Raw genomic sequence first — 25,663 nt, forward strand, 5'->3', positions numbered from 1 at the left:
AACCCCATTCTCGAACATTACACCTCTCCGCTGCTGACCTGATTTGCTCTTTTTCTCTGCGTCGCCATTCGAAAGAGAATTTTTTTTCCAGATGGCTCATTTGCTGAGAGCGCCAATATACCGCTTTGAACCTGTCTCTCAGCGGAAAATTTTAAGGGGGTCTATTGTAAACTTTTGCTGTGCTGTGAGCTGAGTTTCGTATTGCCGGTAGAGAGTTTTCGGGGAAAATGTTCGTAAACGCAAACGTATACTGGTCCGATCGAACACTCGTACTAAAATTGGGCAAGAGTAAAATAGGCACCCACATAGGACAAACATCCTAACTTAGGGCTGTGTTTCAGTCCTAAGCAAAATAATTGAACTGTTGTAAGTGAACTTTGTTTCAGCTTAAGGACAAAAAATATAGCGTCATAAAAGAGCACTAAAAATTCCCCGCATTTCCCCGAGGGGAAGAATGTGAAAGTGCGAATGCAGGAGTTGAATTTGCGCGGTTCGGTAATGTTCGCGAAAGAGAGATCACACACACACACAACTACAAAGAAAGAAAGATGCATTTATTCACAGACACCTATTTGTGTTGTCGTTGTACTTGATTGCTATAGCGGATCTCAGCTTTGAAATTTCGTGTCAGTACTCCTTTAAGCGGGTGCATTAGCCCTTCTCACGCCCGATTCCTGGCCAATCCCCCACGTGGGTATGTGCCATGCACAGACACCTATTTGTGTTGTCGTTGTACTTGATTGCTAGAGCGGATCTCAGCTTTGAAATTTCGTGTCAGTACTCCTTTAAGCGGGTGCATTAGTCCTTCTCACGCCCGATTCCTGGCCAATCCCCCACGTGGGTATGTGCCATGTCAGCGGCCAGGCAGCGCGCGCCCATCTCCCCCCGTTGCCAAGGACGACGAGGAGATTCCTGGCCAATCTCCCACGTGGGTATGTGCCATCTCCCCCCGTTGCCAAGGAAGACGAGGAGCGCGCGCACCAGCAGCTGTTGCTATGTGGAGGGACGGCGGTCAACGGAATTCAGGGTCGCTTATAATGTGCATTCGCACTTAAAACACGCGACATGCAGCAGATACAGAGAACTCGATGACACTTGGTGGCTATCGCGAATAAATAGGTGGAATTGAATGGGAATAGCTGTTTGTGTTTTCCTAAAATAAAATAAAGCACAATTTTCACATTGTTGATGTGTGCAGTATGACCTGATTCTCAAGGTGTGTTACACAAATGAGGGTTTATGGGCTGGCCAACATTTATTATTGCTGGAAATGTACATATCTGTGCGGCCAACCCCCTGGTTTGATTTCTTAAGGAGTAGGCTGATCACTTATCAGAATTATCAGCACGTGCATAAGACTTGCGATGGCGCAACGGGATATACAATGTTATGCGAATTACTACGCCGGCATCGAGTACATATATGCAACACTACCTATGAATACTCACGAAGTCAGCAAGAGGAACAGGACTCCTATCCTCCACCTTTATAGATTTTGAGGCACTCATTGTTTGCAGAACACCGTTTTCTATGGAGGAGCTGTGCATTCTGAGGTGCCAGTAGTTTGCGAGACCACATTTCATCTGACATGAAAGGGGGCCTAATATTCTCAAAAAGGTTTAGAACGCAATAGATGACGTTGGCGTGGCTGCAGGGCCGCGCAGCTTTGTAATCGGTTCCCAGTGACTGCTTCAAAGCAAGGCTGCACTGTGAAGGAGTGACTGCTACCATCCCTCCTGGCAAGCACATCCTGCCTTCAGTACCAGTTTCTTACAATGCCAGGTTCGCGAGAGACGGTATGACTTTGAAGCAAGTATAAAATTAATCGTATGACACTTTGTAAAATTTTAAACGAATATGGTTGTATGGGGGAAGCGTTGTCTATCGCAAGTGTAGTCGCTGACTACGATTCGCTGTACTTTCGCAGCCACCATGTAAGACCCTTCTCCGTACTTAAACTAGCTTGTGTTCTTGGCATATCGCAGTGTGCTGACTGGACAATAAACAGTTCAATGGCCTAAGACTGGCCAGGAAGAAGCGATATTTGTTATGCGAAAACACTGCTACTTAACACCCTCGGATTTTAAGAATGTAAAGTGGCGCTAAAACAGCCGCGACACCACTGCAGACTGGCCAGCCAAACTGGTGGGCGCGCAATGTGGAGGGGGGACAATGGTATGCACCGGCCAGACAGTGCTCTTTGAGGTTACTTGCCATCCGAAGGTATGAGTTACGTGACGAGCACTGAGTTTAACGTTGCTTGGAAGGTAATTAAGCTCAAAGTTAGGGCTTCCAATTGTAACGTACAGGCACAGGCTTATCAAGCTGACTGACATAGCCTCTTTAGTAAGGAATATAGGCAGGAAAACACATAAAAGAAAAAGTAAGGCAGTGTCTAGAGTTACGTGCGACGGTACTTAAAAGTAAGAACTGAAGTTACGTCTGACGGAACTTAAAGCCCGTGTCGGAGTTACGTCCGACGGAAAGCGAAATTAAAAATCAAAGTTGTGTCCGGCGGAACAATAAATGAGTTACATCCAGCGTAGAGACAACTTCTCAGAAGATGGTTGCTTCCCACTAACCTACATCTTGAATGTCAAAAACCATAGAAATGAGCCCACTGGAAGAAACTGCTGCCATTACGTGTGATGCATTTCTATTTTGACATATGTATGATATGTGCTGGCATTTCAAAGAAAAGTTCTCAAGCTGGCAGATGGTTCGGTACAAAGTGTTTGAAGCACTAGATGGAGAACTACATACATGTTGTGTATTACACTTGCTTTTCTATGTACTGCGTGAAAATGTATTTCCCGTAACACCTACACCGAATGAACAAAACTCGGGGTGTTCTCAATACCTGTACGAAAAATGTGTGCGAACCATTTCCTTCAAGGAAAAAATTTTGTCCTACTTTAATGGCTGTCAGTTTACTGTTTCCTCCCCATTAAAATAGCTTGTAAAATCCACCCACTCTGCCGATAAATGTTACCGGTTTCATAAAACACGTTTTCTTTAGCCAGCCAGGTTTCATAATTAGAATTTTTTGGGGACCAACCTCTCCCTTCTCCCACCAGGCACACAAACTTTTCTCTATATCTCTCTCCCCCCTCTCTCTCCCGCTCTCTCTCTCTCTCTCTGCGAATTCGATTTGATTTGGTTTTTATTTGAATTTCTCGTTTCAATTTTCTTAAAAGAAGTAAAATAGTGACGCGGCATTCCCGTTGAGGCCACAACTGAGTTAATTATAAAGTATACTATTGCACGAATTGGTAGTTCATAAGGAAAATAGCTATAGCGCGTATAGAAACAAGCCCGCAGAACGGCAAGGGCACAGAAAGAAGGACACGGAAAGACGTCGGGAGAGCGCTCGCCCCGTATTATTTCTATGTCCTCATTTCTATTCGCATTGTATCTATTTTTTAAAACGAAATAATAATGGTATGAAGAGACTTTTGGCCTATGTAAACTGCTTTCTCGGCACGAGATGGAGACGGAACAAACTGGCACTGCACCCGAGGCAAGTGGCTATAGTTTGTAAATTCCCACCTCCTCCTTTCATGTGTGTTGGAGATGGACAGAAATAAGTGCATTTGCATTCGTAGAAAAATATAACTTAATAACAAAAAACGATGTCTCAGGTGGAATTAGAACCCACGCCGCAGTACGAGCGCGAGCAGCACGCTCGAGACCACTCGACCAATGGGGCACTTTTCTATTTTTCGTTGTCGACGACCAACGGGGCATTAAACCAAAAAAAGGGGTGGTTTGAACGGTCATCTAACAATTCCGCACAGTTTCGGCCATAAAGCAGCAACATTCATGTTGCTTTGATTTTGAAGTCGGTTGTCGTACAACGGACCAATAAAATAATGTTGCGTACGTTATATAAAACATGATTGCATTTATTACTCTGTGTTCAAGGATTTTTGCTTGGCTTTGGCTTTCGTTTAATGTCGCTTTAATTTCAAATTACATGGAAAGTAACTTCCATATAATTATCAGCTAGGTTACGCGGACATTACTCAATAAATTGGCATAAAGCTCCTAAAGTCATTGATTGCGATGGGCGTGACTTTATTTAAATTATGGTTTCGTCGGACGGAACTTCAGGCATTGGCTTATTGTTATGTCAGACGTAACTTTCGTTTTGATTTCTAAGTTACGTCTGACGTAACTCTAGACACTACGAAAAAGTAATGACACTTTCACGCCAAACTCTTTAGCCACAGAAGCAGGTGTGCCACCTGTAGGTGAATTCAGGCTTGCGAACTCTGACATATGCACCTGAAGACATATTGCAAACGCTTTCCAAAGCAACTAATCAAGCTCAAAATTTCAATTCACACGGTTATTCAATAAGTCGATCACTCCATTATAGCGCAAGCACCCGACAGTCAAGAACAACAATTACGTGCCTAAACTTCGAATCCTGCTGGTGTAGTCTGGACCTTACCAAAGTGTTACATATACATAGAGTAAGAGAGATACCCATGCTGATATAGTGAACTTCTTCATATACAAGAACGCATGCTGCTTTCGCGTTACATGTTTACGTTGACTCGTTCGTACAGACAAACTGTGTTTTATTTATTCAGCGTTGCAGCTGATGGCTGAAGTTAAAAGTTCACGTACGCAATTAGGAAAGACAACATACATTTTAGTCATAAAGCGTTTACACATAATAACATCAACTGAAAGACAAGACAAGACAAGCGCTCATTCATAGTGAGCCCTATTCGGCGGTGATAATAAAGGACGTTACAACATGGTTGTCGACTTATGGCTTATGTTGGTTGTTGTATTATAATAATGCTGTCCCTCCTCTGACTGTCACTAAAGATGTCTTCCTCCAACTGGCAACTTTCAATCGTTCTCATCTCCACTGCGACGTCACAACACACCGCCAGAATTGCTGGGCATTAGTTATAAGTTTTTTGTGTAACAAGTTGCGAAACCACAATTCGAGGCGTCTGCGATATAAAAACCTTCATGCATGCAGGTTTGATGCGTCACCTACAAGCGAAGGCTACAATTTGTAGGCGATGTTGCATCAGAACAGTTGCTTCTATTACATATTGCTATCACTTGTCTGCAGTGCTGCACCGAGTGCGCTTGAAGAGCTTTTTATTTTTGGGCGCTGGTGTGTTGGAGTCATTAAAGGGACCCTGCAACACTTGCCATTGACTAGTAGTAATGTATTTTGGGATAAAGTCTATTGTCCCATAAATCTCCCCCCGCAAGAATTATGAAAATCCGTTCACAATTAACGAAACTACGCGCGATGAGAAATCGCGCATAATCGTTCCCTCTCAACTCGACCGCGGACAACGCGACGAAAGCTGCGCGCTCTCTCCCGGAGAGGGAGGCGACTCGCGGCGTTCTCTTCGGCGGTCTTCGATATATCACATGCCGGGAAGTTTTCTCCTTTTCTCCGCAACGCGGAGGGGCCTATTTCCGGTCTGGTGCCACAAAAAAGCAGGCATGGGTGCCTGCTCGCAAGAGCGCGCTCGGGCTGGTAGGGCGTTTTTGAAGCAATAAACGTTTGTAGTCGAGTGGTCCCGTTGAAAGGAAAGTATTGAGCTCATCACTCAAGCTCCGCGCGCACTCAAAACCCAAAACGAAACGGCAAAACTGTGCCTACAGGTTCAGGCATAGGCGAGGTTCATACACAGTGATGACGACGACGGAAATGGGAGAATCTAGCCGCGACGTTGACCAGTGACAGCCGATCGGGCAGCCGTGGCCTATGTGACGTCCGTTAGGCCATGCCAGGGGTTGCATAATGAGGACAACTGAAGAGATGATGATGATGTTTAGAGTTTAATGGCGCAAGGCCGGCTAAGGGCAAAGAGCGCCAAACAAAAGTGATTACATGAAAGTGACATGGAAGTAAACGAACACTTTAGTAAAAATAAACAAAGTAAAACACAACGTAATGAAGATGACTGGTGTAAAGGGCCAGGTTGTCAACAGGCATGATAAGAAATGAGATGTAAAAATTTTACGTCGGTGAGAAACTCGAAAACGCGTTTGATTGAAAACAGGGCTTCGTCTCCTAAGAAGTATGACGGGTGTGGTGGAATATGTCGTGTGTGTAGTTGAGGGAAGTGTTTGCGTCGTGTAGTGTCGAGTGCCTTACATTGTATGAGGATGTGCATCACGGATAAGGCCTCTCCGCACCTGCTGCACAGAGGTCTTGGAGACCCAGTGAGAAGGTGCGAGTGTGTTGCATGAGTGTGCCCTATCCGTAATCTGGCCAAGGCGACTTCAGTGTATCTATTACGTGTGTCGGTGGTGTATGGTCCCAAGTGTGGTTTTATTACGTGTAACTTGTTGTCTGTTTGTTCACTCCAGTGTGTTTGCCATGTTTTGCGAAGTTGTTGTCTGATGTGTGGTTTCACGTCGGTGTAGGGTAATGTGGTTATGTCTACTGTATTCGAGAGTGTAGCAGCAGCAGCCATTCGGTCCGCTGCTTCGTTCCCGGCTATACCACTGTGGCCAGGGACCCAGCAAAGAACCAGTTCAAATTTGCGTACATACACCGACATAATACCCTTGACTATTAGATTTACGACGTGATTTTTTGAAGACTTTTTTGACGACAACGCCCGCACGACACTGAGGGAGTCTGTATATATAATGGATTGTGGGATGTGACTTTGAAGGATATGATTAACAACAAGAAGTACACCATAAGCCTCTGCCGTAAAGATACTCGTATTACTGTTAAGAGTTCTAGTGACATTAAGGCCGGGCCCATGCGCCGCGCAGGACACAGAGGTGGCAGTTTTAGAGGCGTCCGTATAAAATTCAGAAAATTGATACTTCTGCTGCAAATACAAGAAGTGCTGCAGAATTGCACATGTGGGAGCTCGGTTTTTGTCTACATGTGTGAAGGATGTGTCGCATGATACAGGGCGGAGATGCCATGGTGCTATAAAATCTGTTTGAGAACTTTGTATGGTGTCTAAAAAGGAGACAGAAAGCTCTGACGCTTCCTCTCTAACTCTGTAAGAGAAGGGCGCAGAGAACGATGGTCGGTTTAGGAGTAGTGCAGTCTGAGACGTATCATAAAAAGCTGATTTAAAAGGATGGTGTGGCATAGATGAAATTTTAAAAGCAAAAAGAAGATCTGTGTATGCTCGCTGACGTTGTAGGTTCCACTTATTACACTCCACATAGAGGCTTTCGACCGGGCTAGTCCGGAAGGCGCCACATGCCAACCGGAGCCCCAGATGAAGCACTGGGTCCAGCATTTTGAGGGATGTCTTACTTGCTGACCCATAAACAACGCTTCCATAGTCTAATCGTGAACCTATCAGGCTGGTAAAAACACGTAAAAGAAGTTGTTTGTCAGCCCCATATGAAGAGTGGGAGAGAACCTTGAGTATATTCATGGCCTTTAAGCATTTATGTTTAAGTTCTTTTATGTGTGGAATGAACGAGAGCTTTTCGTCAAGGACTACACCTAAAAACTTGTGTTCATTTCTGACTGGAATTGAGACACCATTGAGTTTGATGTCTGGATCCGGCCGAATGCCGCGCCTTTTCGAAAACAAAACACAAGTACACTTCACTGGATTAAATTTAAAACCGTTGCTATCTGCCCAGCCAGCTAGCTTGTTAACACCAAGCTGGACTTGGCGCTCGCAGATAGACAGGTTACAAGACTTAAAGGATAATTGCACGTCGTCTACATAGATTGAGCAGGAAATGGTTGGTGGCAGAGCCTTCCGAAGAGAGTTCATTTTTACAATAAACAACGTGCAACTCAAAACTCCACCTTGCGGAACACCGTTTTCCTGCACATGAACTCTAGAGAGTGCAGTTCCAACTCGCACGCGAAACGTTCTTTCAGAGAGGTAACTGGCAAGCGTGTTCCACATGTTACCCAACATACCAAAGCACTTCAAATCGCTGAGGATGCCGTACCGCCAAGCAGTGTCGTACGCCTTTTCAAGATCAAAGAATACTGTCATACAGTACTGCTTATGGAGGTAAGCATCTTTAATATATGACTCTAAGCCAACGAGTTGATCGTTCGTAGATCGCCCCGCCCTAAAGCCTGCCTGACAGCTCTCGAGAAGACCGTTGTACTCTAAGAAGTACACGAGTCTCCTGTTTATCATCTTCTCGAAGAGCTTACACAGGCAGCTTGTCAGGGCAATGGGGCGATAACTGGCGGGAGAGGAAGGGTCCTTCCCTTCCTTTAGGAAAGCCACTACTATGGCCTCCCTCCAAGAGCGTGGGAACTGCCCCGAAAGAAATATTTTATTGTAGAGGTGAAGAAGTGTTTCAAGTGTGTCTGCATGTAAGTGTTGTATCATTGTGTATGAAATCCTGTCTGCACCTGGAGCTGAAGGTTTACAAGTACCGAGTGCGACCTTCAGCTCATGAAGTGAAAAGGGGGTGTTATAGGATGAGTTCGACTTATTAGTGTCTCGCAAGGACTTCTTCTCACATGATGCTTTGTGTTTAATGAAAGTGTTGGTGTAGTGTGCTGAACTGGACACGTGTTCGAAGTGTTGTGCAAGTGTGTTAGCCTGGTCTTCCAGTGTGTCCCCTGTTGTACTAACCAGGGGCAGGCTGTGTGTCTGTTGTCCTTTTAGTTTTCGTATTCGTGTCCAGACTTTGTGTGTGTCAGTGTATGAGTTGATGGAAGTGAGGAAGGTGCGCCAACTCTCCCTTTTCGCCTCACGACGCACTCGCTTCCCAAAAGCCTTTGCCCGTTTAAAAGAAATGAGGTTATGTGACGTGGGGTACCGGCGAAGGACACCCCACGCCTTGTTCTGGGCCTCTCGCGCCCGCCTGCAGTCCTCGTTCCACCAGGGCCTCCTTGGGGTGCGGGACCCACTGGAGGCCTGGGGAATGGACTTTTCGGCAGCGTCGAGGATGTGCGCCGTGACGAGTTGGGCGGCTTCCTCCACGTGTAGCTGTTTTATGGATGTGTGGTGTAGTTGAGATGTTTGTGTGAATGTGCTCCAGTTTGCTTGTGATTCATTAAACCTTTTATGGGAAGATGGACTGCTCGGGCCTGTACCTATATACGTTAATGAAGTGGGGAAATGGTCACTACCATATGGGTCTGTGCCCACACCCCACTCAAGACATGGAAAGAGAACTGCGGAACCAATAGCCAAGTCAAGATGCGAGTATGTATTGTGTCCTAGGTTATGGTATGTAGGCTGTTTTCTGTTGAAAAGGCATGCTCCGGAGGATGTAAGGAACTTCTCTATCAGGCGACCTCGGGCATCCGTTCTGGTGGAGCCCCAAAGAGAGTTGTGCGCATTAAGGTCGCCTGTTAGTATGTATGGTTCGGGCAGCTGGTCGACCAGTGCCTCGAAATCAGAGCTCAGAAGTGCAAAATCAGGAGAGATGTAAATGGAGCATACCGTTATCAACCTATTAAATATTATGGTACGGATCGCTACAGCCTCAAGGACAGTGTTTAAAGTGACAGGGTGGCATGCTAATGATTTCCGGGCGATAATGGCCACACCTCCTGAAGAGTGGGTGCAGCCAACCCTGTCCTTTCTGAATACCATGTACCTATTTAAGAAATTTGTTTGTTTAGAGTTGAGGTGGGTTTCCTGGAGACACATAATACTTGGCTGACTGGCATGCAGAATCTCATACACATCGTCAAGATTTTTAAGGAGGCCTCTGCAGTTCCATTGGATGATGTTTTCTGTTCCCATTATTTAAGTTTAAGAATAACTGGAGTGTCTGTATGTGTTCATGTGTCGTCTTTCGGGGCTGTTACTCTGGGATTAGGCTTTTTAGGCCTGTCTGTAGGCTTGGAAGTCGGTGGCCGCTCCTTGCGCTGCGTTGCAGGCAGGAACGGCCCGACATCCATCTCGTCGTCGGATGTCCGAGGGGTGCCCGACGGACCGGGCCCCCTGAACTTGGCCCCCCCTCGGGCGCCCTTCGTTTGAGCCGCCACCGCCGAGGGCGTCCGGGGCACCAGAGGTGGCACGGGCGGTGCGGTGACGGTGGGAGCCGGTGCGGGGCCCGTGGTGTCCATCACCTCGGTACCCTCCAACGGACTGGAGGACGGGAAGACAGAGGCGGGAGCGGCACCGGTCCCGACAGAAGTGGTTTGCACCACAACCGCTGCTGCCTCAGCAAGCGGCGTGGTGCTTGGTTGGGCTGCGTGAGGCAACCCAGCGGGGGGCGGGGGCGGGACCAGGTCAGACTCGCTGAACTGGGTCCCTGTGGAAACCAGACGCCGCTCCGCCCCCCGGCGAGCCGCGTCTGCGTACCTCCCCAGAGGGAAAGAGGCGAACCTCTTTCGCGCCTCTGGGAAGGTGATGTTCTCCGTGACCTTGATGTTAATTATCTTTTTTTCCATTTGAAATTTTTCACACTTGCGGGAGTACGCTGCATGCGGCCCCCCGCAGTTTACACAAGTGAGAGTTTCGGATGGGCAGTTCTCGCTCGGATGATCGTGCGCCGCGCATTTTGCACACGTCGTTCGGCCACGGCAAGAGTTCGTACCGTGCCCGAACCTCTGGCACTTAAAACAGCGCCGCGGGTTCGGGATGTAGGGACGGATGGAGCAACGGATGAAACCTGCGTTTATGTATTGTGGAAGAACTGCGCGGTCGAAAGTCAAGATAATGTGTTTGGTCGGAATCTCCCTGTCGTCTCTGCGGATAGTGATGCGTCTCACGGCAGTGACGCCCTGATCCTTCAAGCCGGCAAGGAGATCCGCATCCGTTTCGTTCAGGAGGTCTGTCTCGGATATCACACCCTGCGAGCTGTTGAGGCTCCGATGGGGTGTGACCCGGATGTCGAGATCAGCCAGTGTAGTCTGAGCAAGAAGCTTTGCAGACTGCTGCTTGTCATTTATTTCAATTAGGAGTTCACCAGACTTTTGTTTTTTGCACTTATACGATTTTCCTACTATGGCTTCAAGATACTTGGCAATCAAGAAGACTGACTGAGATGCAAGAGGGTGGGTTGGATTGATGGATTCCATGACAAGAAATCGAGAAAAATTATCTGGTTCAGGAAATGTCAAAGATGGCAATAAAGGAAAAGATACTTCGGTGCGGCCCCTTTTCAGGGACCGATCACGTTTGGGGGGGGGGTTTAGAGAATGCCATACATCATAGTATAGAAGCAGGGGACGGGGGTTCTTTCTTCTCAAACCTTACCCTGATAGCCTGAGAGGTCCCGGAGCTCCCTGCCTGGTAAACAGACAGGGAGCCCATCCGCCGGAGCTTGACCTGGGCTCCGACGGCCACCGTTCGTGGTTTCTAACCCTCCACCTATAAACACATCGCCACGGTTGGATCCAGCTTATGTTTGGGGGCTCGGGGTCCGCGGTATCGCCAGTACCGTCACCAAGATTGCTCAAGGTGCCCCGTGCGGGGACAACTGAAGAGAGAGCGGTTGGTTTTTCCGCGTCTTTCACATCGATTTGCGTGCTCACCGCTTCACGTGCACGTGTAATATTTGGCTCAGGTATTCCTGGCAGTGTAATCTAAACGTCGCGCAGGTTTACTTGCACAGCTCAAAGAGTGTTGCAGGGTCCCTTTAATAGTCTAAGACGCAAAAATTAACTTCAGCGCAATTCCAGTGCCCCACTTCGAAATATGTTCGGAAGTGATCACGTCACGCTGCATGTGCAAACTTGAATGTTCGCGTACTGCCAGCCCTCACGCCTTAAGTGCTAGATAAAGTTTTTTGCAACCTTTATTTGAACCCTTCCCGTATATGGTGTTAATATCGCTTACTACAATTAGAAACCTAATTCAAATGTCGAATAGTCCACATTTTCGAAAAGTCCACACTTTCAAGTATGAACTTTTTGATGTTGCTAGCGGGACAAAAGTTTTATTGGCTGAAGCCACCCCTCCACGCCATTTCTTGGAGCTTAGTATACCATCAGTAAGCAGAGTAACCTTTACGTAAAGAATATTGAAAGTACTCATTTTCGTTTCTCAGCGTTTTGGAGGCTCAACAGATTACGTAAAGTTTTTATTCTTTGGAGAGGCCACGAAAACAAAATATAAGATTTTGTTTTACTTAAAATATTTCATATTTTTACTTCCCTCGTCGAATAATGCGGTCACAAAGGATGCTTTCATTCGCTCAAACATTAGCCAATTTAAACCACTGTATCAGTTGTAAGACTATATTAGGTGTCGTATAACACCAACAACGATGGCTATTGGGCAGTTACCGAAAATGAAAGTTAGTTGTTTTACTGAGGCCATTGGTTTGTGCATCTGCCATTTTTAGAGGCCATAGTCTTTCGTGAGTTGCCTAAACGCAAACATGTTGGTCTATTTGTCTGTCGGTTGGTCTGTCTGCCCTACTAAGCAGCAACCGGAGATAAATTTAACAGAATTGTAGAACCTAATATTTATAAGGGTAGAAATTTTCAAACCAATTAACTTGGAAACACAATTCTCACTTTATCAATATTGTTCAGCAAAACAAAAACATTATGCAGATTTGAGGCAGAAAAATCAACATATAGTGGGATCTGCGCTCTTATTTTAATACATATACATGACTTTGCAAATTTGCATTAGCAAATCTAAGATACGCGCTGAACACAATGTTTTGGCCCAAATATACCAAAAACGTTCGCGTCCTAGCTAACCCTAACATAGTGACGACTTTAAAAGTTGGCAAACAGTAAGGGAACTGGTTCCTGTAAATGACGCGTGAGTAGTGTAACGCGGGAAAATTTAACTGCCTTTTACAAACCTCCAGTTTTTATTGTTGCAGGAGCGATACCAGAATGGAAGAACGTGAAAGGTTGGCGGGAAAGAGTAGAGACGCAATCGTATTGGGCTTGGTTCTCACAGGCCTCATACCCGCCGTACTTTTGTTGCGGTTCATGAAGTATGGCAGTGTCGTGTTAGGCAAGCCCAACGCGGCGTACTGTAGCGTTAGGAAGCGCGGAACCGCGTATGTTGCCGCACTACGCAGTGTTGCTATGATGACGTATTCGTTCGTAACTCCCATGTGTGCCCCGACATTCCTGCTTCTATGAAAACTATATGCACTAAATTCAGGAGCGATTCGCCCGTTCCGAAAGTATATAATTGCTGTTCAATTTCTCTAGCAGTTTGTGGGCCTCACGCAGCCGCAGATAGCGGCCCTCGATACTTGATAACCTAGTCACATGCCTTCTCTCTATTGTCGTTATTATATAGCTAATTTAGTGAGGTTTGCTTTCAAAGTATTATCGCTGTTAATCTAACCAGGCAATCTTTCGAATGAACCAAATTGGTTTTCGGTATTCATGGCCTTAAATGCCACTTTGCTTATTCCATGTGATTTTTGTAAGCTCCATTTATTCCCCATACCAACCAATTTCTGTATCTCTTTGTTTGATTCAGGATGCGGATTCCGGCCAGGTGGCAATAGAGGGCAAGCACTACTACGATTAGGTCAAGCGCTGGGTAATGGACGCCTTACAACTGGCAGTTCTAGCGGGGTTTTGGCATCAACCGTGAGTTCTGCCCTTGGAGGAGGCTCCGGAGGTGGTTTGCTTGGTGGCCTTGGAAGTCTAACAAGTGGAAGTCTCAGTGGTGCCCTTCTGAGCGGGAACGGCGGATTAGGTTCAAGCAGTGCAACTCCAGGTATTCGAAACATTAGAATGTACTCACTGCAATAAAGCCCAATTGTTATTTAGGGTGATTACTAATTGAACTTGGTGGTGTTTTGCGGCAGGTCTACAGGCAAGTCTAGGAACGCTAACAACACGTCTTGGAGGCGCTACTGGAGGAAGCTTGGTACTTGGCTTTGGGAAACTTGCTGCGACTCATTTGGGTGCAGATGGTTCAAGCGGTGCTACTGGATCTAGCTCAACCCTGGGCGTTTCAGGTATTTTAAGCACAAGTATGCACGAGCGTGAGCAATTTAAATGCATGAAATATTTGAATTGGGTTCAAAAAACATAACTATGCTTAACAATTTTTTTTTTAATAATACTGCCTTATACGCTTAACTATATCTTTTAGTTTGCTTCACCGGAGGGAAGTCAGCGATAATTCCGAATAAACCACTAAAAGGGGTCCATGATGAATGTGCACTATACCATGTGACTCAAAAACTTGGTCAATGGTGTGACCTGTGCAATTTTCTGTCAAGGCGTCGCAGTGCGGTTCGTGTTTTTTCATCAAATCGACTGCTCCCACGTTATTCGGTGAGCATCTTCCTTTGACGCAGTTGTTGCTCAGTCAGGTGCATTTTGGGGGAGTCAAAAACTGAGATTTTAACAGTGTAGTATTCTGTACTTTATAAAATTATTTCAGGGATCCCGCACAGTTTTGTGCACAAATGCACAATCACATATTTACATATAAAGCATAGTCCACCGTAACCGTTCCTGGGTTCTCTTTCCCGCCTATTTTAGATATCTCTATATGCACATATATAGACACATAAAACTCCCGTTCGTTACCCTTAAGTGTCTGTGTGTACCCACCCATGTATACTCTGGCTCATAAATTTGTCATAGCTCAGACTCTGTAGTTGCACCCTTACTGCGTGATATTGCCGCGAACCATGCATTGGGTTTGTTTATTTGTGTTTTGCTTTTACCGCCCGGCTGCGCCGGTCTGTGTTATCTCTGTGCCAAGGGAAGCGCGTCTTCCATTCTTTCTTTCTTTGCCGCATGTGTTATCTGTTCTGATAGGGAGAGCATTCCGATCTAACGTGACCAGCCTGGAATAATCTTCTTGGATCTACAGAAACACGCGAGCCGAAAGATAAAAAGCCTGCAGAGCAGACGCCGGGGCATTCGATTCTGCGACGCTCGCCGACGCAAGTCACTTTGTTGACCGCTGCTTCGCCACCTCTGTATTCTTTGAGTTGTTAGGGGAGAGCACGAGTTCGCTCTAAATAAACTTGTTTCTCCTTCAAGACAACTCCGTCGTCCTTGGCTTCGTGACATCTGGTGGAGGGGCTGGGTACTCACCCTTTATGCTCTCTACGACATCTGGAAGCCGCCAAGCCAGCACAACCAGAGAAAGCCGCCGGCTGCAAGGATTGCTACCCGAGTTCGGTTTGATGCCAGAAGGGCCCAAGAAAAGGAACGCTGCAACTAACACCATGGTGCAAGAAACAACGTCGCCAATCGTCCTGCAGCAGCCCCGGGAACCGCCATCGTTCCGGGGAGCCCCCGCTGAACACCCCGAAGAATGGTTGGAGAAGCTGGAGCGCGTCCGCATCTTCAACAGGTGGGACGACGAAGAAACTTTCCGGCATGTCTTCTTTTACTTAGAAGATGCTGCTCGAACTTGGTTCGAGAACCATGAGAGTTCTTTGACCGACTGGACTCACCTCAAAAGGGAGTTCCTTAAGACATTCACTACCGTTGTGAGAAAAGAGCGAGCGGCGCTTTTGCTTGAACCTCGGACACAACACCCCAACGAAGGGGTCGTGATCTTCGTTGAGGAGATGAAGCAACTATTTCGCCGCGCGGACCCCGAAATGGCGGAAGAAAAAAAGTTACCCTTCTTGATGCGCGGTGTGAAGGAGGAGCTGTTTGCTGGTGTTGTCCGAAATCCGCCAAAGACCGTCGCCGAATTCGTGACCGAAGCCAGCACCATCGAGAAAGCACTCGAAATGCGTGCTAAGCAGTACGACCGGAACTATGTTGGCATGGCCAATGCGAATTGCGTCGACAACGTGCGCATTCCCGAAGATAGCCTACGGGAGACTATCCGCGAAATAGTGAGGGAGGAGCTGCGGAAACTGCTCCCGACGCCGCCACAACCACAAGTTGCTTCTCTTACCGACGTCATTAGAGAAGAAGTGCAGCAAGCGCTGGGAACTTCAACGACGCCAGTAGCACCTCGCGAGCTGTAAGCCATGACCTACGCGGCTGCTGTACATCACCCTCGCCCACCTGCACCCTATCGTCATGAGGCTCCGTACCGTCGTCCCCTCTCGCCGGCCCGACCACCCGCGGCGGAACCCCCCGCCCCAAGGAAGACCGACGTGTGGCGAACGTCCGACAATCGTCCGCTGTGCTACCACTGCGGAGAAGCCGACCACGTCTACCGTCGCTGCCCCTACAGGAGGCTCGGTTTGCGAGGGTTCTCCATCGACGCACCCCGCCCCCGAACTGGCCAGCACCCATCGAAGATCGAAGAGTACCTGTCCAACACCAGCCGTCGACCAGCCCGTTTCAACCATTCGCCGTCACCCTACCCATACCAGTCGCCGAACCGCCGTAGCAACGCTGAGTTCTCACGTGGAAGGTCTCCCAGCCCACGCGGGGGAAACTAAAGGCGACAACTTCTGGAGGTGAAGTTGCAGAACGGCGAAAAAACGAAAACCCTCCAACGACGCAGCGATTCGCCGAAGAATGTGACTTACGACATGCCCTCATCCCGACGACCCGACCTAACCCTGACGTGTCTCCTGAACACGACGATAACCACACGGCGCGACGCGTACTTGACATGACCGATCCTGCCGCTGAGACGACGACAACGACGCCGCACAGTACCCGACCGTCAACACACACAAGCCGAGATACCACGCCCCGACGCACCCGGAACTCGAGGAAGGCTGCGTCCGACGTCCAGTTGTCCATCGACGGCTTTGACGTAGTCGCCCTCATCGACACGGGAGCCGACTACTCGGTAATGAGCGGGCCATTCGCGTCTAAGCTGGAGAAAGTTACGACAAGATGGGACGGTCCAAAAATACGCACAGCAGGAGGCCACCTCGTGACGCCAAGTGGAACGTGCACATCGCGCGTCATCATAGACGGCACGACGTACCCAGTGGCGTTCGTCATTTTGCCTAACTGCTCCCGCGACGTAACTCTCGGAATGGAATTTTTGACGGACAACGGCGCAATAATCGATCTGCAGACGAAGTCGATAACTTTTTCCTCCGATCACTCCATGACGCCGGAATCGAACCCCGATCATCGTGCTGCTGTTAGGATCGCCGACGATCACGTCACCCTGCTACCCCGCGCAAGCTTGATGATCGCCGTCTACTGTGAGGATGCTGCTCCTGACATCGACGCTATCGTAGAGGGTGACCAAAGGTTGCTTCTCAACCGCGGTGTCCCCGTCGCAAGAGGGATTGCGCGCTTTAAGCAATGCAAATCCCATGTTTTGGTCACCAATTTCACCGAGGAGTACCAGCATCTAAACAAGGGCGCTGCAATTGCGTTCCTCGAAGAAACGCAAGAAGCAAGTCAAGTGATCGCGGTCGCTAACTTTGAATGCGCACGCGCAGATGCTTCCAAGCCACCGCAACCTTTCGACGTGAACCTGGCGCTGCCGCCTGAAAATCGGGGCAGATTGCTGGATTTGCTCCATCGCTCCAGCGAGTGTTTTTCGGCAAACTCAAAATTACGTCAGACACCCTTAGCGAAGCACCGAATTATAACCGAAGATTTGGCCCGACCTACCCGACAGTCACCGTACCGCGTCTCTTCACACGAGCGGGAAGCCATCCGGACTCAAGTCGACGACATGCTCAGCGACGACATAATACAGCCATCGAAAAGTCAGTGGGCTGCGCCGGTCGTACTCGTGAAGAAAAAAGACGGCACATTAAGGTTCTGTGTTGACTACCGGCGACTGAACAAAATCACCAAAAAGGACGTGTACACCCTGCCACGAATCGACGACGCCCTCGACCACCTCTGCCATGCGAAGTACTTCCCATCGATGGATTTGAAGACCGGCTACTGGCAAATTGAAGTGGACCAGAGAGACCGAGAGAAGACTACATTTATAACCCCGGATTGCCTATACGAGTTCAAGGTGACGCCTTTCGGGCTGTGCATGGCGCCAGCAACGTTTCAACGAGTCATGAACACGGTGCTAGCTGGCCTGAAGTGACACACTTGCCTCGTATACCTCGACGACGTTGTCGTATTCGCCCGGAATTTGGACGAACACCTCGCAAGGTTGGAGTCTGTACTCGAGGTCATTCGTACGTCGGGGTTAACGCTAAAGCCTGAAAAGTGCCGTTTCGCGTACGAGGAACTCAAGTTCTTGGGCCACGTCGTCAACGCCGCGGGAGTCCTACCTGACCCAGCAAAAACGTCAGCCGTTGCGAACTTCCCAAGGCCGAAAGACAAGAAGGGCGTGCGAAGATTTCTCGGACTGTGCGCATACTACCGGCGCTTCGTCGCAAACTTCGCACGCATTGCAGGGCCGCTCACGCGCTTGACGCAGATGGCACTCCTTTCAGCTGGGACAACGACGAAGAAAAAGCATTCTGTGAGCTGCAAAAATGCCTGCAAAGCCCGCCCGTGCTCGCTGATTTCGACGAAAACGCCGAAACGGAAATACACACGGACGCCAGTGATATAGGCTTGGGTGCCGTCCTCGTCCAAAAACAAAGCGGGTGCGAAAAGGTAATCGCCTATGCCAGCCGTGGTCTGTCGAAGGAGGAGAAAAACTACTCTGCCTCTGAGAAAGAGTGCCTGGCAATTATATGGGCGATTTCAAAATTTCGCCCATACGTGTATGGAAGACCATTCAAGGTTGTGACAGACCACCACGCGCTGTGTTGGCTCGCCAATTTGAAGGACCCCTCTGGCCGTCTTGGGCGGGGGAGCTTGCGCCTGCAGGAGTTCGACGTTACAGTCATTTATAAATCCGGCAGGAAACACTCCGGCGCCGACTGCCTGTCCCGCGCCTCCGTCGACCCACCAGCACAAGACTCTGATGAAGACAGCGCGTTCTTCGGAATCGTGACGGAGACCGACCTAGCCGCCCAGCACCGTGCCGACCCTGACTTACGCGTCATAATCGACTACCTCGAGGGACGCAACGTCGCCGTACCTAGGACCTTCAAACGCAGCTTACCAGCATTCAGCCTGAGAAACTCCGTCCTCGTGAAGAAGAATTTCAGCCCCGGAACGAGAACGAATTACTTTCTTGTCATCCCCGCAGACCTTCGTGACGAAATTTTGGAAGCGTGCCACGACGACCCGTCTTCCGGACATCTCGGCACAGCCCGCACAATTGGAAAAATCAAGGCGAAGTACTACTGGCCCCGCCTTACATCCGACGTCACCCACTACGTCCGGAGCTGCCGTGACTGTCAGCGACGAAAAACGCCACCGAGGAGATCTGCCGGACTTCTGCAGCCGATCGCCGTCCCATCAAGGCCCTTCCAACAGATTGGAATGGACCCTCTGGGCCCGTTCCCTACGTCACGATCGGAGAACAAGTGGATTGTCGTAGCAACAGACTACATGACATGCTACGCGGGGACCGCTGCTCTTCCGAGGGGGACTGCACAAGAAGTCGCCAAGTTTTTCATAAGACAAGTTGTGCTGCGACATGGAGCCCCTGAAGTCCTCATCACGGACCGCAGAACGGCCTTTACTGCTGAGCTCATGCAAGGAATGTTACGCTACAGCAACACGGACACCGAAGAACGACGGCGTACCACCCACAAACGAACGGACAAGCGGAACGTTTGAACAAGACGATTGCGGATATGCTGTCCATGTACTTCGACGTTGAACATAAGACTTGGGACGAAGTGCTCCCGTATGTCACATTTGAGTACAACACGGCTATCCAAGAAACCACGCAGATGACACCTTTCGAGGTCGTCTTGGGAAGACGGCCGACTACAATGCTTGACGCCATGCTGCCGTACGTAGAAGACGACGACCTGAACGCCGACGTCCAAGGATGCCTTCAGCGTGCGGAGGAGGCCCGCCAGCTCGCTCGAGTTCGTATAAGGGACCAGCAGCTGGTGGATGCCGGCCGCTACAACCTCCGACGCCGAGCCGCCGAGTACCACCCAGGGGATCGTGTGTGGGTTTGGACTCCCATCCGACGACGCGGACTGAGTGAGAAACTTCTGCGACGGTATTTCGGACCCTAGAAGATTCTACGACGTGTTGGCCAACTCACCTACGAAGTGATCCCCGAGGTGACTCCGGCACATCACGACGACACACGCGGCCCGAAGTCGTCCACGTGGTTCGCTTAAAACCTTTCTACGGACGATGACGAACTTTCATTTTTTTTGTTCAGACTATCGCCTATGTTAGTATCGGGTCGATGCACTCTTACAGGGGGGGTAATGCCGCGAACCATGCATTGGGTTTGTTTATTTGTCTTTTGCTTTTACCGCCCGGCTGCGCCGGTCTGTGTTATCTCTGTGCCAAGGGAAGCGCGTCTTCCATTCTTTCTTTCTTTGCCGCATGTGTTATCTGTTCTGATAGGGAGAGCATTTCGATCTAACGTGAACAGCCTGGAATAATCTTCTTGGATCTACAATGTTATCGATGCGAATCGACGGTTCGAGAACCACGCGCGCCGAAAGATAAAAAGCCTGCAGAGCAGACGCCGGGGCATTCGTTTCTGCGACGCTCGCCGACGCAAGTCACTTTGTTGACCGCTGCTTCGCCGCCTCTGTACTCTTTTGAGTTGTTAGGGGAGCACAAGTTCGCTCCAAATAAACTTGTTTCTCCTTCAAGACAACTGCGTCGTCCTTGGCTTCGTGACAATATGACAGTTCGGTCAACGTAAAATCACATGGCTCTACTGTACCTTTACGTTCAGACATGTTTTACCATATTCGCGCTAAAGAATTGTGGGCTGTTGCTATGGTTTTTGTCAGATTGGCTGAGGCTTGTTCTAACAATTTGTGTACCACAAGCACCGCAGCCGGTTTTAATATTTCTTTAAGAAAACGTGTGTTACAATTATGGAGCAACGATCAGGACGCCGTTTTAGCACCCAAATTGGCAGTACGAAATATCCCGGGTCGCACGGTAAAGATCCCCGGGTGGTCAAAACGAATCTGGAGCCCTCCACTACAGCGCGCCTCACCGCGTCCGTTGCGTCGGCACGTTAAACCCTGCAATCAGTGGAAATATCCCAGGTCGATTCTATTTAGTTAGCAAAATTTTTTAGCGAACTCTGAATTCAGATCAGAAGATTAGCCCGGTTGGATCGGAACATTGGCGCTAACCGTATACTCTGTCAGGTTACTCATGTGCTTTGCTTTTACTGTCTCGCCGCAACGAGCTGTGTTATCTGCTTTTCAAGGGAAACACGTGTATCCTTCCCTTCCTGTGTGACGAGCACGGTATCTAATTTTATGGGAGTAGTGTACCACCCTGTCTTCAATTCGCAAGGTTTTTCTACTTTGATCGCTGTTGCTCTCGATCTGATTTGATGAATCTAGAAATACTTACGCGGAAAGATAAATTCTCGCAGGGTAAATGCTGGAGCATTCGTTTCGCTTACGCTCACTAATGAACGACATGCTGCTTCCTCGACGTTTGCGTTCTTTTTAAGTTCACTGAGCAGCACGATGTCGCTCCAATAAACTTTATTCCTCCAAGAACGTGCGTTGTCCTTGGCTTTGTGAAAAGATTTTCGCATGCTTCGTCAAACAAACTCAGTACTTTTATTTTCCAAATCGACGTTTAATGACGGAGAACAATATTGTGAAGCAGTTCTTTGCCGCATTCTCAAGCTCCTAGGTACCTATATACTAGGCTGCATTTTAAACAATTTGAAGCATCACCGAAGGTGATGCATATGCGTATGTTCTAATTGAGAAAGAAACGTGCCCGATGGGATATGTATTTTAGCAGCGTGTGTCGAAAGTACTGGCCAATTTTTATCTTTTGGCGTGAAAATCTTCGTCATGTAATAACAACATTTCGTGGCATAAAAAAAATACGCGCCTCCACCCTAGCGATGGCAAGTTCAGAAAATTAGTCAGAAAGGTTTTCTTGACGATTTGAACCACCCCGAACATCGTACAAGCTAAACGTGGAAGTTTTTTTCGAAACGCGTATACGGGCTTATTTTTTAAAGAAGTGTGAGCATTATCAATATTCCTTGATAACCTCTTTATGCGAGTTATCGTTATATCAAGTTTTCTTAGCGGAAAAGTACACATACCATTTTCAGTATGTGGCCTTAGGAAGAAAGAGGGTCAAAAACTGAGTTTTATGTCGGTTCTTCTAAAGAACAGACATAAAACCTTTGTTGTTATTGCTTTAGAAACACAATAGAGTTTGCTTTCCCCCTTTGGTTTAGAAACGCAGAAAATCCTAGTCTATAGATTCGTAAATTTAAGAGAACTATTGTCAGCAAAGTCTACTCGACTGCTACCTAATAAACAAATATATACCACCTTATTTATTTTCCAGCATACACCAAAATATACACAACACCCATTGAATGACACGTATGCCTCCAATGAGATTGCAAAAATGTCAACACACTGGAAATCTTCGTCCGTCTGCGCAACGCATTCAACGCCTTTGTTTGATGCAATCCGCTGTATGGGCTTCATCGTTTCATACAGCACAGACGGATTGGTGCCTTTCATATGCACCACACAGATACTCATTATTGGGTTTAACACGCCGAATCTACACAGGCGATCAGGCGGGCAGTAGTGGGAGGGTCCCGATTAACTTTGTCCACCTGGGGATATTCACGTGCAACAAAATCTTCTACACACTGGCGTTTTCGCTTTCCGCCTCCTTCAGAAATGCGGCACAGGCGGCAGCGAACACAACACCACATAAATATGGCGGACGTGGGACGGGCGTGGGTGCAACAAGTCAAATATACTTGGAGTTCTTATCCGCTACCTACCGCAGGGACTAGTGGCAGTCAGTGTTCCTCGCACCCGATTTCGGAGAAAGAAGATGAGAAAGTGACTTCCGTCTTTGGGAAGCTCACTTTCGATTTCCCGAACTCTTATTGCGAACGAGATCACGCGCTTACATTAGCTTTTGCTTACGGCGGACACCATCGTCACGCTTCTGCACGCCTTGCTGGGCAGCCTGTTGTGCTGGTGACACCATTCTTGAAGAGCACCTTCAATTTCCATAGCTTACTTGGTGTACACCTTAATTGTCTGTGGAGGAATCCGCACCCGTCCGGCGAAATTTTCTCCTTTATCGACGGCGCGAGGTAGCGGAATTCTTTTTCGGGCCATCGCAACATCAGGCCACCAGAACAGGCGTGACATATATTCGGCATATACGGCAACGCCTTCATTTGGTTCTCGAATGCGGGAGTCGAAAAATCACATCGCAAGGGAACGCCTTCTGTACTTGAAAATGTGCGTCAAGCTCTTCACGGAAGTCTGTTCACGCCGTCAAACCCATCTCGTGCTTTTTAAACAATGTCCTGTTGTCCGCGTTATAAAGAATGTTGACATTACGAAGTTTTTGGCCGCTGTTTCTTCTAGTCGAATCTAGCGACACGTTCGAATCGGTTCGACCGACGTTTTACAGCCTGAGGCTTATCAATGAAAGCAGCTGGTTCACATGGCTGTGGAACGTCCCCTAGGCTGCATTTACTGAGCCAACAACTTTGACACCTTGAGCAGAAAATGAAGTTTAGATTCCTTGCAAAGCGTTGAGCTTGAGAACTAAGCCTAAGAGGCGCCGGTTGCGGCGACGGACTGGGTGCCTTCAGGAGCAGGCCCCTTGAGACTGGGTAGATAAGTTACAAGAGGAGTCTCGCAGATGAGATTGCATACGCCACACCGCATCATTGTGTCATGGCAAGAATGAAGGTTAATATTATGGGCAAGTGAATAACTGATAATTTTTTACTAAGTTGAGCTAGTTCCTGGTATAACTAATCCAAGAAACCATTTGTTGATACTGGGGTTTAACGCGCCGACGCAACGCAGGCGATGAGGCGCGCCGTAGTGGAGGGCTCCGGATTAATTTTGACCACCTGGGGATCTTTAACGTGCGCCGAAATCTCGTACACACGGGCGTTTTTGCTTTTCGCTTCCATCAGAAAAGCGGCCGCCGCGGCCGGGAATCGAACCCGCGACCTCGTGCTCAGAAGCGCAACGCCGTAGTCACTGAGCCACCGCGGCGGGTAAGAAACCATTTGTGCCAACCACCTTGCGTGACACTGGCGTTCTTGCACACTTGTCTCACGTCACGTTTTTTGTGCAGAAGAACTTCTCGGGGCACTGCGCTCGTCGTCGCTGTGCGTGTGCGCTGAAGAACGGCGAGTTGAGGCTTTCTTGTCGTCGCCGTCGTACTGAAACGTCTGGGTTCGATCATGGGCATATGGGACAATAGTGTTCTGGATGGCTGCGATGCAAGTAAAAGGCAAAATAAAAAAAACAGAAATCCGAACGCAATTTAATTCTGTGAACAAGAAGCGCGCAATTTAGAACTTTCATCAGACGTATTAGTGTTTGTACCTAAGCCTTGTGCTGCATTGAAACATGCTTCAAAATTTTTCCGTGGCACGGGAGATTACGGCCGTCGCTACGCTTGGGTTCCCTTTTTTTGCTTCACAAAGATGCTATATACTACGCAACTCGTTCCCGGAAACATAGAGATCTAGGGCTTCCGGTAAAAAAAAAGCAGAAGTGCGAGCCAGAGCGCGCACTAGGAAAGGAAAAGATCATTGCGAGAGGAGTGCAGGGGGAAAGTTCGTTGAAAGAAGTGGCGAATCTCTCGCAATAAAATAGAAAACACCAGCTCCGAAGAAAGGTACCACTCTGCTGCAGCTGCCAAACGAGCTGCCTTTGAAACGTGACGGCACCGAAGATGGAAAAAAATGGGCAGCCTGGCGAGCGAGAGCGATAAGTTTAGAAGGGCTGTTTCAGAAAGAGGCTGATGGGATAAGTGCAAAGTTAGAAATTGCGCTAGTCATCCCGTGACGAGCACCGCCGTAGGTTCAACGAGTTTTATAACAGTTGAAAACGGGTACAACTAAGCTATCCCCTTTATATTCGTAGAAAGTGGTAAGCACCCTCCATAATTTTTGACAATAGTTCTCTGACCACCGTCGTGACTGCTTTGGTGGTGGGAATTGGCGCAGTTCTGCGGCGAACGGGAAATAAAAAGTTACGTTTGCCAAAAGTAAATAGCGGCGCGGAAACAGCGCCAAAGGCCGGCATGAACAGTGTCAATCCTATTACCTACAATTAGTTATTGCAGCTCTAAAACATCGCTACGGATGTGCACTTTGCACTGAAAACATCTCCAAAAGATAATTATCTTTTTGCTCCCCTGTTTTGTAGCACCCTATCCTCTCCATTTGAAGCTGTTGTTGTTGTTCTTTATTCCTCCTCTTATAATATATGCGATAGAGGTTCGCTGAAGTCAATTTCGTTTTCTAGAGTTCGAACAGCTTGCGCTCCGCCCGTTGGGGTCTTTTCTTTTTTTATAAGCGCGCGTGCAGACACGTTTTCCTAGTAAATACTTGTGTCTCGCTTGTTTTTGACGCTGGTTAGCCCGTAATATTCAAAAGAACGGTGCCTCTGTGGGGTAGTAGTATTATTTTTTCAAATATGCCTAAAGTTTCTTTTCTTCAACGACGTTGATATGTATGATGCATGGCGACAGTTTCGGTACTTCGGAAGGTTCTTGCCTATATATATATATATATATATATATATATATATATATATATATATATATATATATATATATATATATATATATATATATATATATATATATATATATATATATATATATATATATATATATATATAATTGTCCTAGCGTTTCTTTAACTTTATTTTAGGGAAAGCTGAATTGAGGGACATACACGAAGAGGTGCGAAAATTTTATCCTCCATATACAGCAGTTTAAACGCTGACATGCTTCATGGAAACGTCCAACATACGTATTTCAGGTGATATGCTCGGGGTTATTCACACACACGCAAAA

At 47.9% G+C, this 25,663-nt stretch overlaps 1 protein-coding gene across 1 annotated transcript in view; it reads left to right on the forward strand.

Annotated features, from left to right (window-relative positions):
* The window catches only part of LOC144141485 (uncharacterized), a 140,494-nt gene that overhangs the window by 18,752 nt on the left and 96,079 nt on the right, over positions 1-25,663 (forward strand). The window contains exons 2-3 of the mRNA XM_077673041.1: positions 13,365-13,607; positions 13,699-13,851. Coding sequence (XP_077529167.1) covers positions 13,365-13,607; positions 13,699-13,851 — 396 coding nt within the window. The remainder of the gene's footprint in view (positions 1-13,364; positions 13,608-13,698; positions 13,852-25,663) is intronic.

The sequence above is a fragment of the Haemaphysalis longicornis genome, unplaced genomic scaffold (assembly GCF_048455015.1).
Source record: "Haemaphysalis longicornis isolate Haplotype H1 unplaced genomic scaffold, Haemaphysalis longicornis Haplotype H1 scaffold_6, whole genome shotgun sequence".
In the NCBI taxonomy this organism is placed as follows: Eukaryota; Metazoa; Arthropoda; class Arachnida; order Ixodida; family Ixodidae; genus Haemaphysalis; species Haemaphysalis longicornis.